The 14431-nt window shown below is 39.4% G+C and overlaps 1 protein-coding gene across 4 annotated transcripts in view; it reads right to left on the reverse strand.

Annotated features, from left to right (window-relative positions):
• Nucleotides 1-2938: 2938 nt before the first annotated feature.
• Nucleotides 2939-14431, reverse strand: part of itsn1 (intersectin 1 (SH3 domain protein)) — a 233172-nt gene continuing 221679 nt past the window's right edge. For all 4 annotated transcript variants that reach the window (XM_073044892.1, XM_073044891.1, XM_073044890.1 and 1 more), the window contains one exon: nt 2939-9821. In XM_073044892.1, the coding sequence (XP_072900993.1) occupies nt 9673-9821 (149 nt within the window). In that variant the 3' untranslated portion in view covers nt 2939-9672. The remainder of the gene's footprint in view (nt 9822-14431) is intronic.

Below are 14431 nucleotides of genomic sequence, written 5' to 3' on the forward strand. Positions count from 1 at the left end.
GGTATTGAGTTAGTATATAAATCAGATCACAGTCTAGTCGAGTAGCAGCACAAAATTGAAGGGCTGAAGCACATACATATTGTTCCCACAACTTCTTCGTAAATTCTGTCATCTTCAACGGGAACCTACCACTAAACATATCTTTCCTTCCCTCTCCACATTCCACGGTGATCACTCTGTACATGACTCCCTTGTTTGTTTGTCCCTCCCCACTGATCTCCCTCTGGCACCTAACCCTGCAAGCAGAAGAAATGCTACACCTGGCCATTTGCCTCTTCGCTTACCTCCATTCAGAGCCCTAAACAGTCCATCCAGGTGAGGCAACACTTCACCTGCGAGTCTGTCAGGGTTGTCTACTGTATCTAGAGCTTCCAGTGCAGCTTCCTCTACATCGGTGAGAACCAACGCAAATTCAGGGACTGCTTTATCAAGCACCTTTGCTCTGTCTACCGCAGAAGGCTGGTGCCCAACCATTTCAAATTCGACTTCTCATTCCCATTCTGACATGTCTGTCCATGATCTCCTCTACTGCCATGATGAAGTCACTGTCAGGCAAGAGGAACAGCACCTCATATACTGCTTGATTAGCCTCCAATTTGTCAGCATGAATATCAATTGCTCTAACTTCTAATAATTTCTACCCCTTCTTTCCTTTACTATTCTCCATTCTGACTTCCCTCTTACCCCTTCTCTTTTCATCAGCTTCTCATCACCTTCCTCTGTTGTCTTTCATCCCTCCCTTTCTCCTATTGTCCACTATCCCCTTCTACCAGGTTCCTCCTTCTTCTTTTCCACCTCCCAGCTTCTCACTTCATCTTCCCCCTCACCTGGCTTCTTGTACGCTTCCCCTTCCATCTTCATCACCTTCTTAATCTGACTTCTACCCCCTTCCTTTCTCATCCTTGAAATGTCAACTGTTTATTTCTCTTCATAGTCGCTGCCTGACCTGCTGAGTTCCTATGGCGCTTTGTATGCATTGCTCTACATCTACTGTATAGTTTCTTGGAGCCTGCTAATGCTTTACCAGCAGCCAGAGTAAATAGACTCATATCCAATGGTCTGAACCATTGATCCAAGGGCACCCCAGAAGCTCAGAACTTCATTTAAATAAAACACTATCCACATTTCATGCACTAGCGAAATGTCATAAAGTAATTTGCAGAGTTAGGGAGAAGAAGCAACTGGAGTGACAGCATTACTTTACCAGAAGCTAGTATAGATTAGATGAACTGAATGGTCACCTCCTGTGTTGTTAATAATTTTATGGTTTCATTCCATGATTCCAAGAGCCTATTTTCTTCACAATAATCTTTCAGGTAAGGAGATCTATCCAAAATCACTGTTGTGACACAGCCTGAAGATACACACTCAACACTTTAGGAACAGCTTCCCCTCTGCCAGCAGATTTCTAAAGGGACAATGAAGTAACCCATGAACACTGCCTCATTGGTTTTGCTCTCTCTTTGCACTACTTATATAATATTTTATATATACAGTATATTTGTTTTTGTAACTTATTGTATATTTTATGGATTCCACTGTACTGCCGCTGCAAAACAAGAAATTTTACAACATATGTCAAATTAAATCTGATTCTGATTCAGTGGTCAAACTGATGACAGATTTCCTTCCCATAAGGACAAGCTGAAGCAGTAAAAGTTTTCATTTCACCTTTGTAACATGTTAATCGTAATTTATTGGACAAATTTAAACTTCTCACCTGCTGTGGTGGGATTTGAACTTCACATTCTCAGGTCAATGGTCCAGGTGCCTGAATTTCAGTCCATTACCAGAAGTGCTATTATCTTGTGCACTTTAATAATAGGAAACACAGAATCCAATTTGAAGACAGCAGGAGTTCCAAAAGGAGCAGATAACTTAAATGAGAAAATAGCTGATGTATTTATATATAGTTGCTTTAAATACATTGATTCTTTTTGATAATAGGTGAGATTTGTTTAATATAAACTTCTCCTTGGGATGGCAGACAAGGCCTCAAGTTAATGACTTTTCCAAAAGAAAGGTACTTTTTGAGCAGTACCACATGAAGTTAGCAGTGGAATATTGAGTTTATCATTGCGGTAAAGTCTCTGGAGTGGAATCATTAGACCTTAAGACATTAGCTAATTTTGTTCCTTTGACTCATCAGTTCTACTCTGCCATTCAATCATGACTGATTTTTATTTCCCCCAACCCATTCTTCCACATCTTCCTGCAACCCTTAATCTCCTTACCAATCAAGAATCTATCAATCTCTGCCTTAAATACATCCAATGACTTGGTCTCCATAGACCTCTGTGGTAATGAATTCCACAGATTCACCATCCTCTGACTGAAGAAATTCTTCCTCATCTCAGTTCTAACAGACATCTCTTTATTTTAAGTTCAGCAAAAAAGTCCATTGGCTGCAGTCTAGTGTCACTGCAGGGCCTGTATGTGTTCAGGACAATGAAACGGGCAAGAAAAATTATTGTGGACATTACCAACTCAGTAAACGGCCTTATCCGAAAGTTCCCTTCTGGGAAGTGTTATAGGGCTATTAAAACAAAAGTTTCACACCATCTTAAAAGTGCCTTCCTCCAGTCAGTTAATCTGATCAACCATTCCAGTTAACGCTCAACACCCGGCCATCTATCACAGTATTCTTATCATTGCAGTGTAAGTGCTTCAAACCACTTTATATAATGCTGTTTACATTGTAAATACAGACTGATATTTATGTATTTATGCACATTTTATTCTGTATCCATACTTTAATCTCTAACTTTATTTTTTATACAATTCTTTATTCTCCATAATGGTGAATGCTGTTTTTGTTGCATGCCATGCCAACTCACCACAGCAACTCCCAATACACATAGATATATATGGTGAATAAAGTCGATTCTTGTTGTCCTCCTGAAATGGTGCTCGTCAGTAAGAACTTGCCAAGACTGTATAATACACAAGTCAAGAACTTTATTTTAAGGTAAATGAGTTACATTAAGACAATACAATATGCCATTCTGATTGTTTATAAGATTTACAGCTTTCTTTTGCCAGTACTTGGCTGGTCCTCAAAGCATTCAAGTAGCTTGGAAACTGCCTTTTCCATTCTGCTTGAGTTTGTGCTGTTCAGCACCAGTAGTTAACAGGATTCTGCTGTAACATAGTTCACTTGAAGTTTCCCCATGTATACTTCACTTTATTCTCCACAAGAATCATCTTTTTCAGTGAAGCACTAACTTGCAGAGTTTAATTCTCCTTTGTGAAAATACACAAATACATAAGCTGAGAAAATATAATTCTGTTGACAGAACAATATGAAAACTGTCCAAAGTAACAGTGTGAATATGAACACACAGCAGTATTCAATTGTAGTAGTATAATTGTGCACCATGACAGTGATTTACAATGGAAAAAAATAACATTTGGCTGTATATTGGATAGTTTGGCCTTGAAGATCCACACACAAACAACAATAACTCTGGAGTCTCACAAAGTCTTGATTCTCCAACTTATGACCATATCGCACACATAAGTAGAGCAAAGGGGTTTGGCTTAACCTCCATAGATTAGGTATTCATGTTAATTGCTACAAGTTACATTTTAAGATCTCCGCACACAGATTGTTTTAACAAAGCTTACAGCAGCAATATTTCTAGTAATTTAAGAGAATCCCTACCCGTCAAAATTACATTTTGGTACATAGAGTATCAACTGCAAACTCTAACTGGAGCACCAGTGGTGAGTGAATGTGAGTCTGAGCAAACCCTCTCTCCATCCCTCTTCTTCAACATTCACTTTAACTGCTCTGTCTCAAGTCACCCCACTCAGATTGGGTGCCGTTCAATGAGGAGAGAAATATTAGAGTCTGAAACCCTCCCTGAAGTATCAGTTTCTTTCATCTACGATGGTTGAGACCAGGAAAACAACAGACACCTGGGAATAAGCTCCTTGCTTCCTCTTGGAACACCATGCGTTATATGGTCAGGCATTCCAAGGGAACATAGAGAATAAATATCCTCTGTAGGACGTTGACTTAAACTGTACACATTTAAAAATCTACCCATTGATGCACAACTTTGAAATAAGTTATCATTGTAGAGAATGATTCAAAGTGGCTGTAACCCTATAATTAAGTTGCTACAATAATTTGAAATGCACAATGAAAGGGATTGCATGTTTTAATCCACAATGCTTTGTGGGAAAAAATGGTGAATAGTGTTCCAATCAAATAAAGATTACAAATATTGTTTATTTTTAATCACCTAACATTTGGAATAGACAGTGACACACACAAAATGCTGCAGGAACTCAGCAAGTCAGGCTGCATCTACGGAAATGAGCGGTCGACATTTAGGGTTGAGACTTTTCTTCAGGACACATCAACTATTTATTTCCATAGATGTTGCCTGACCTGCTGAGTTGCTCCAGCATTTTGTGTGTGTTGACCTGGATTTTCTGCATCTGCAGAATCTCTTGTGTATCATAGGAATAGACATGGAATTTATATTTTATAAAAATAGGCAGAGAAATTCTTGGACCTACAACTAGTTAAATGATAAAGAACAAGACAAACCATGAAGATCAAGACAACCAAGACAAGCCCAAACATTTCAATTTCCTAGAGTGTTTCGTCTTGTCCTCACAAGTGTGCAATATACAGTGGCTTTAAAACATGCAATTACCCAATAAAGATTGTATGACATTCATTAGTATAAAAGGATTTTTTATAAAAAAATTGTTACAATAGGCAGGTTATAACAACAAGTAGCATAGAAATAAAAATTATACAACGGAATTTATGCTGGTTTGAATGTTTTGAATTGCATTCTCAAAGTGCAGATTCCAGTTTAAAAACTCTCAGAGTCTTTCTGCATAATTTGTTCCTCAATAAGATGTGAACATTTTAAGCTTTTTATATAAATTATACTACAGTTACATTTCCAACTAATCTATTTTGATACAGACATCATTAGTCAAACCCAACTATATTATACTATTAACCTTGACAACAAAAGTGCATAATGAGCTGAATGACATGACCAGCAAGGCAGTCTTCACATTCTTCACATAGCGACATTGGTAACAGCTTCTGTTAGTTAAGAGTAACTGAACACAATTGTCGCAATAAATAGGGCAGCACAGAACAACCACATAGCCATGCCAAGCCACACTGCAAAAAGTTTGAACTCTTGAGTAACACACACAATTTGCTGGAGGAATTCAGCAGGTCAGGCAGCAACAGGACAGGAATAAAACGTGAATGTTTTGGGCTGAGACCCTTCATCAGGACCGTCCTCACGTTCTGATAAAGGGTCGCGGCCTGAAAAGTTGACTCTTTATTCCTTTCCAGTTGCTGCCTGGCCTGCTGAATTCCTCCAGTATTTTGTGTGTGTTACTCTGGATTTCCAGCATCTGCAGAATCTCTTGTGTTTTTGAACTCTTGAGGTTTAGAATTGGTTGCACAGTGTAGGGCTATCACCAAGTTGCCAAGTATTATATTAGTTTTCCCAGAACTAATCTGCAGGAAAGCATGCTTTCCCCTTTGCAAATCTATAAGCTACACTTGCATGTAAAGCTATTGATGTATAACTACCAACTTCTTTAACTGAATAAACCTATAGATGATTTAAGTTTATAGAACGCAGCAAAACCTAGATATCTTAATTAAAGGACCTAGAGTCTTAAAACCCTTCATTTGGGGTTGGCTTGAAAAAAGAAAAAAAAAATCAATTTTCACTAAGCCTTTTCAGAAGATTAGAGTTGCACAACACTGACCTGCCCTTCAACCCATCAAAGCCATGCTGTCTCTCATCCATACTTCTTCCATTTACCAGCACTAGGTTCAGATTTACTATGCCAAGGTGATCTAAATACTTATCCAGAGCAACACAAGCAAAATGCTGGAGGAACTCAGCAGGTCAGGCACCATTTACGGAAATCATTTATGGTTGATGTTTCAGGTCAGGAGCCTTCATCAGAACTGGAAGGGAAGGAGGAAGAAGCCAGAATAAGGTGAGGGAAGGGAAGGAGTACAAGGTAGCAGGTGATGGGTGAAGCCAGGTGGGTGGGGGAGTGGGGTAAAGTAAGAATCTGGGAGGTAATAGGTGGAAAAGGTAAAGGGCTGAAGAAGAAGGAGGAGGAATTTTATAAGAGAGGAGAATGGACCATGGGAGAAAGGGAAGGAACAGGAGCACCAGGAAGTGAGTGGCAGGTGAGGAGAAGAGAAGAGGTGGGGTGGGGGGGAAGAGCGGGGAATTGAAGAAGAGGGAAGGGGGAGTGGAAAAATACTAGAAGTTCGAGAAATCGATGTTCATGCCATCAGGTTGGAGGCTATCCAGACGGAATACGAGGTGTTACTCCTCCAACCTGAGAGTGGCCTCATTATGTTAGTAAAGGAGGCTACGGATTGACATGTCAGAATGGGAAGTGGAGTTGGAATTAAAATGGTAAACAACTGGGAAATCCTGCTTTTGGAGGATTCCAGCATTTGCTGAAGCTCTTGTGTTTATGCTTAACCAGATGATTATTGAACTTGCTTCCTCTGCATTCCAGATTTCTGTGTGAAAAGAACTCTTTCCTAGATCCCCTCTGCACCTTACCCTCACCTTAAACCTATGTTACCTAGTCTTATATGGGGAAAGGTTTCTATGTCTATGTTTCTTGCAATTTTGTATGACACCAAATCCACTATTGATGTTTTCAATGAGGTTCAACAAGACCATGGAATCTGTAAAATTGGACTAAGTCAAAAAGGACTTGTTCAAATTAATCCCAACATTGACCATGCGGGAAGTTTGCACATTTACCATTCAGCATTTTACAGTAGTTTAAAGAAATAATTCAGACCGATTGGGTATTAGGCATAATTTTTCCCATTTATCAATCTTGAAACAATGATTTTAGAACTGACTGTGTGTAAAACATTAGGAGGTGAGTGAATTCTTTTGCACAATCCATCATTACTAATGGAGTAAATGATCTAGTAGCCGATAGGAACAACATCCAAATCCCACAACAGTAAACCAGTGGAAACTAATACCTTATTACCATAAGGGCACTACAGTGCAAGCATCTTTTTTTTTGTAAATGCGTAAAAAGTCCATAAAACACAGGAGTAGAATTAGGCCATTCAGCCATTGAGTCTGCTCCGCCATTTCAGTACGGCTGATCCACTTTTTTCTCAACCCCATTCTCCCGCCTTCTCCCAATAACCTTTCATGCCCTGACTAATCAAGAATCTATCAACCTCCTCCATGAACACCTCCAGTGACCTGGCTGCTTCAGATGAATTCCACAATTCACCACCCTCTGGCTAAAGAAATTCCATCTCATCTTTGTTTTAAATGGATGCCCCTCTATTCTGAGGCTGCGCACACCCACCAAAGAAAACATCCTCTTTACATCCACTCTATTTAGGCCTTTCAACATTCGATAGGTTTCAATGAGATCCCTCCTCATTCTTCTGAATTCCAACAAGCCTTCAATCGCTACCCATTGGATAACCCTTTCATTGCCAGAATCAACATTTTATAACTCCTTTAATGTTAAAATAGTTTTTATCGTTATCTAATAAATTATCAGCTCAGACTTAGCTTGCTAGTTATTCATAACATTAATAATTTAGAAAGGATCTGGTTCATTTCCTCCAACTAAAATGCTTTAGTTTCTAAATTCAGAGAGCCACACGATTGTCATATTTTACACTGTGAATTGTAATCTCTCGTACACACAGAAGCAATGGGAAAAGTAATACCAGAATCCAGCACCAGTATAAGATCACAAATAAAGCTAATTAAGCAACAGTAAAGAATTTTGAAGCCGCTGGATTGTAACGAGTAGTTCCAAAAACATATACCTAGTTCCCCAGAACAAATTTGTCTTTCCAAACGCGAATTTACCAGCAAATGGTTAGTACTCCTTGCTAATATTGGGACTGTTGCTAATCTTATTTTTAAAAAGTTTGACCTTGCATCTAAAAACATTGTTGCCCTAACCCTAAAAATACAGCAAGAATTAATTTCAGCACCTGTTTTAAAGCAACACAGAATGGACGCCTCCTGGGTTGTGTATTCTGTTTTATTTTTAAAAAGGGGGTTTCAGCCAGTAATACACTTAACATATAAAATCTGATAAAAATGTAAATGTAAAAAGAAACAGTAATCTGGATTATTAAGTGAAGACTTCCCTATATACATATAGTGACATGAAAACTAATCAGCCTAAATTTTTGATTTTAAATGAATCCTAAAATGTAGTTTGTGTGTATTCTTCTGTTTTAATGCTTGCATGAAAAGTATCATGTTCCAACAGAGCTTTTAATTCTATCATATTGTTCACTGAACACATAATCTAAGAATTAGTATCATATTCTCTAATCTAAGAATTAGTGTCATATTTCATTACTTATGAGCTCAAGTAAGTGATGTGCTTAGATTACAATTTGGATGGTGAAATCAAACATACTGATTTCAGGCAACTTTGTGAAATGTTTTAAGGATGATCTTAAGCCCTGATTCTGCAGACTTTGAAGAGTCAATCCATTTCAAGGCTTTTGTTTAAATGACAGGTTGTTCATAGTTTAAATACAACAGTGAATAAAAACAATGGCAGCTTGAAGTGGGCTTTTTGCCAAATTTCACAGTTCATTAATATATACATAATATGAAAACTGTTCAGCAGCAACAAACAAGCTAATACAGTAATTCTTACTTGCAAAAAAAAAGTTTCCAGTGTATAATTGGACCGTACATTAAATCAGCTAAGGTTACAGGTAGATCATCAATGTCCCTCCTTCAGTCTAATTATCTCATCCCTCTTTGGTGCTTCAAAGTCTAAGGAGAAACCTGTCCTCTGAACAGTCCATTAGAAAGGTCAGAGGTGGAAGTTCAGGCCTTCAATTTCTAAAGAGACTCTCTCTCTCTCTCTCTTACAAAGAGATAAAGAGGCAGAGAGAGAGCGATGGAGATAAAGAGAGAGAGAGAGACAGAGCAAGAGATAGAGAGGGAGACAGTGGATGAGGGGGAGAGAGAGAGAGACTTACAAAAGTATATTAAACTCTAACACAATAAACAAGTTTACATTATTCTCAAGACAATCAGCAAATCAGGAACCTCCTCTTTATATGTTCCATCTTAGTCAAATCTGCACCTGGATATTTGTTATGAACAGTTCTTCTAAAGTGATTTATAATAATTTATGACATTCTATCTTGGCACCTTATTTTCGAATCGCTGCTCTAAAACATTATAAGCAAGTGCACAGAGGAAAGTGACGAACTTTATTTAATGAAGTGAACCCAGAGGGCATGTTTCACTCCTCTCATCAAAGGCAGCCACCAAAAAGTGGCTTCTGTGATATCCCCTAAAAAATTTGTGCAAACTTTTACCACACAATGGAATCAGTTCCATTCAGACCCACCGGTCAGCGTTTGGAAAGACAAGCCCTGCGTCACCTATGGTCTGAAAAACTGGAAGTGGAATGTAGATATGTGAAAGCTTTGCACTGACAAATGAAGGTGGCATCTACAAACTCTAATTTCACATTTCTCTATGAATACAAAACAGTAAACAAAGTATGCTCTGTGTATTCTGCACATTGGAAGTTTTCAGCGGTCCTAGCTCCTGCAGGTATTTGATTCAGTCATTATTAGTGGCTTTTCAATGTACAGAAATACATATATTACCCTTAAGTTTCATCAAAGAGCTGCAAATCCAGCCGGACCACTATCTCACCAGTAGGGACTTCATGAAGCAGGAGGCGCTTTGTAACAGGACCTTTGGAGCCCTGATCTTTTTTGATATCTGCCACGCGAATTTCTGTGCGGCCCAGAAAATCTATACAGAAGGAAAAGGAGATTATTACAGCAAATCCTTAAAATGGTGAGGCAGTAAAAGACAAGAGGAAGAATACACGTAATCTTAGAGCCAACAAAATTCTGCTGCTAGTTTGGGAATTGCAGTGGCTAATCTGCACATAGCAATAATCTGCAATGTATAAATAGAGTGGAAGACTTATATAGATGCACAGTGGTTGTATCGTGGCTGGTATGGAAACACCAAATGTCCAAGAATGGAAAGGCCTACAGAAAGGAATGGATACAGCCCAGTCCATCACAGGGAAAGTCCTCCCCACCATTGAACACATCCACAAGGAGCGCTGCCACAAGAAAGCAGCATCTGTCATTGACGATCCTCACCATCCAAACAACATTTTCTTCTCGTTACTACCATTGGGAAGGAGGTATAGATGTTTTAGGCCCCACACCACCAGGTTGAGGAACAGTTATTACCCTTCAACCATCATGCTCTTGAACCTCAGTGGATTACTTAACTCACCACAACTCTGAAATGATCACTGAAACCCAAGACACAAGGGATCCCACAACTCATGTTCTCAATATTATTTATTACTTATCTATTATTATAATTTTTTACTATTTGCTTTGTACAGTCTTCCCTTTTACACTGCTTGTTTCTTATTCTTGTGGGTAGTTTTTCATTGATTCTATTATATTTCTTTGTTCTACTGTGAATGCCTGCAAGAAAATAAATCTCAGGGTAGTATATATGACATATATGTACTTTGAAAATAAATTTACTTTGAACTTTGAAAGACTTATTTCCCTCACGAGAGAGAGAGAGAGAGAGAGAAAATTAGGAATGGGGTTGGGGGTAGGTTTGACAGCAGATGCTGAGAGAATATCTCTCCTTAGTATTAGTGTTGGTTAATTATTGACATATATACTGAGATACAATGAATATCTTTGTTCTGCAAGCCATCCATCCAGCCACATAGAGCAGATGTGAAGAGGATGATTCATCTAGTGGGGGAATCTAGGGCAAGAGGACACAGTCTCAGAATACAAGGACATCCCTTTAGAACAGAGATGAGGAGGAATTTCTTCAGCCAGAAGGTGGTGCATCAACGGAATTCATTGCCACAGATATCTGTGGAGGCCAAGTCATTGAATATATACTGTATAAAGCCAAGGTTGACAGATTCTTGATTAGGTAGGGCATCAAATGTTAAGGAGAGAAGGAAGGAAAATTATGTTGAGAGGAATAGTAAATCAGTCATAATTGAATGGCAGAGCAGACTTGATGGGCTGAATAGCCTAATTCAGCTCCTATGTCTTATGGTCATAGACTGTTTCAAAACCAAGTACAAAGGGAACAAGAATATCAGAATGCAGAATATAGTGCTGCAGATATAGAGAAAGTACCGTGTAAGGAGACAATAAAGTGTAAATAAACTCCTTGATGAGGCAGATTGTAAAATCAGGGGTTTAAGACAAGGTGTTCATTCAAGAGTATTATAAGAAATCAATAAAAACTGTGTTTGAGCTTGTGGAACAATCCAAAACTGGAAGCACATCAGAATATGTGGCCATCTATTTCTCAATGAGCTGTGAATACTTGGAATGCTCTATCTCAAAGAACTGTGGAGTCTGAGATAAACACAAGAGATACTGCTGTGGCTGGATGATCCTGATGAAGGGTCTCGGCCCAAAATGTTGACTGTTTATTCCTCCCCTAGATGCTGCCTGACCTGCTGAGTTCCTCCAGCATCGTGTGTGTGCTACTGAGACACTAACCCAAGAGATTCTGCGGATGCTGGAAATCTTGAGCAACACATTCTGACCAGGTACTGCTGATGACTATTTGCATAGTTACCCTGACACCATGACCTGTACTCTTCACAAGCACAAGAGATTCTGCAAATACTGAAAACCTGGAAAAAGACTGGAGGAACTCAACAGGTCAGGCAGAATCCATGGAGAGTGAGTGTTCAGCCTAGACCTTTCATCAGGGCATTGAAACACTTCATGTCTTTGAGTCTGAGGCAAACATATTTTGGGGGAAGGGTTACAGGGAACGAATAGCAAAGTGGAGTTGCAGCCAAGATCAGATCAGCTATCGTCTGATTGAATGGACCGGGGAAGAAGGGCCTGCTGCCAAATTCTAATATTGTGTAAATCCCAGGAGATCAACAGTATCTGGTACCCCACCTGGCACCAAATCGGTCAAAGTCACTTACATCATATTTCTTCCCCATTCTGATGTTTGGTTTGAACAGCAACTGAAATTCCTGACCATGCCAGCATGCTTTTATGCATTGAGTTGCTGCCAGATGATCGGCTGATTAGATACTTGCATTAATGAGCTGGTGTACCTAATAAAGTGGCCACCGACTGTATTTCTATACTGTCAAGCACAGCCTTGCAACGAGACTGTGAACCTTACAGAGGCAAATAATTCAAACAGCGGTTGACAAGATCCTGTGCATGACTCATAAATCCACATAATTCTGCCGAGCAGGCAGAATACATTATTTACTGTATGTCAACCTTCATATTAAGTTGCACGTCTGAGTGTACTGATTCAGCATGAAATCACCGATGAATCAATATCACTAATTAAACAACAGGTGATGCAGCTGAAAGAAAGTAAGTGGAGATAAAAAGAAACATCCGAAGCCAAAAGAAGTTATTTTATGATTTACAGTCTGCCACAGACACTGGACAAAGGTTGCACAATATTCAAATGCCTAAATGTCAACATCTCGGACGATCTATCCTGGGCTCAACGTATCAATGCAATCACAAAAATGTCACCACAGTGGTTATACTACAGTAGGAGTTTGAGGGGGTTTGGTATGTCACCAAAGACTCTTGCAAATTTGTACAATTGTACGTGGAGAACATTTGGACTGGTTGCATCACCACCTAGCATGAAGGTTCCAATGCCCAAGATTGAAAAAAGCAGCGGAGGGTTGTAGACTCAGCCAGGTCCATCCTGGGCATGAGCCTCCCCACCAGTGAGGACATCTTCAGAAGGCAGTGCCTCAAGAAGGCGGCATGTATCATGAAAGACTCTCATCCTGCAAGACAAGCCCTCTTCTCATTACTACTATCAGGAGAGGAGGTACAGGAGCCTGAAGACACACACTCAATGTTTTAGGAACAGCTTCTTCCCTTCTGCCATTAGATTTCTGAACAGACCATGAATACAAAACTCACTACTTTGCTCTCTTTTTGAATTATTTATTTTTATATTTCTTCTTGTAATTTATAGCAATTTTTTCTCTGCTGCTGCAAAACAGCAATATTTCACAACTGTTAATCAACCTGATTTGAATCAGAACAGAAAACTAAGACATGCTTGAACACATTGGATTTGCTTAAGATCAGATCAAGGTAATGACGTCATTATCAATCAATGCCAATGAATGACCCCCATGGAAAGTGATTGGTTAAATTGGGATTTAGTGAGCAAAAGCAACCTACAAATAATTCACTCCCACTCTGAAGACTCAAAGTTGAAAGTATCACAAATGAGGACAACTGTACTGACTTTCTTAGGATTTGTTCCCAGAAAAATCCCTATTCATTTACATAAGAGAAATGCAGGAAGGTGGATCTCTATAAAGGGCACGGTCACATAGCAGCTAGTACGTGGCTTTATTGCGCGAATGATCACCGACTGGGCTTCAATTCCTGCTACTGTTTTGACTGTGAAGGTTTCCTCCTGGTGCTCCAGTTTCCTCCCACATTCCAAAGATGTATAGGCTAGGGCTAGTGAGTTGTAGGCATGCTATGTTGCCACCAGGCGCGTGGCTACATCTTGCACATCTTTGAATTGTGATGGTTGTTGATGGAAATGATACATTTCCCTGTATAGTATGGTTCGTTATTTCAATGTACACATGGCAAATAAAACTAATCTTTAATTAGAACTAGATTTGCACACATCTGAATTACTGTTGTCTCTAGGACCACAGAAAGGTGGTGTGGGTAATGCAGCTATCTCAGAGCTCTGCCGACCCCGCTGATACCACGTGAATGGACCTTCCACAGGCTCCTTCACTGTGTGGGTTTCGGTCCACATGCCAAAGGAGAACTGGTTCATAGATTAACTTGTTCATATATTAACCAGTGGCTAAAGTTGGGGACAGCACAGAGGTGTACCACTATTACAGTGCCCGTGACCCAGGTGTAATTCCACTGTTGTCTGTAAGGAGTTTATAACTTTGTGTTATAATATTATAAAATATAAAATATAATATATAAAAGTTATAATATTCTTTGTGGTGGCGTGTTGGGGAGGAAGCATTAAGAAGAGGGACGCCTCACGTCTTAATAAGCTGGTAAGGAAGGCGGGCTCTGTCGTGGGCAAAGTACTGGAGAGTTTAACATCGGTAGCTGAGCGAAGGGCGCTGAGTAGGCTACGGTCAATTATGGATAACTCTGAACATCCTCTACATAGCACCATCCAGAGACAAGAGAAGCAGTTTCAGCGACAGGTTACTATCGATGCAATGCTCCTCAGACAGGATGAAGAGGTCAATACTCCCCAATGCCATTAGGCTTTACAATTCTACCGCCAGGACTTAAGAACTTTTTAAAAGCTATTATTAATGCTTTTTGAGATAGTGATTTAGATGC

Source organism: Hemitrygon akajei, chromosome 5, assembly GCF_048418815.1.
Source record: "Hemitrygon akajei chromosome 5, sHemAka1.3, whole genome shotgun sequence".
Taxonomy (NCBI): Eukaryota; Metazoa; Chordata; class Chondrichthyes; order Myliobatiformes; family Dasyatidae; genus Hemitrygon; species Hemitrygon akajei.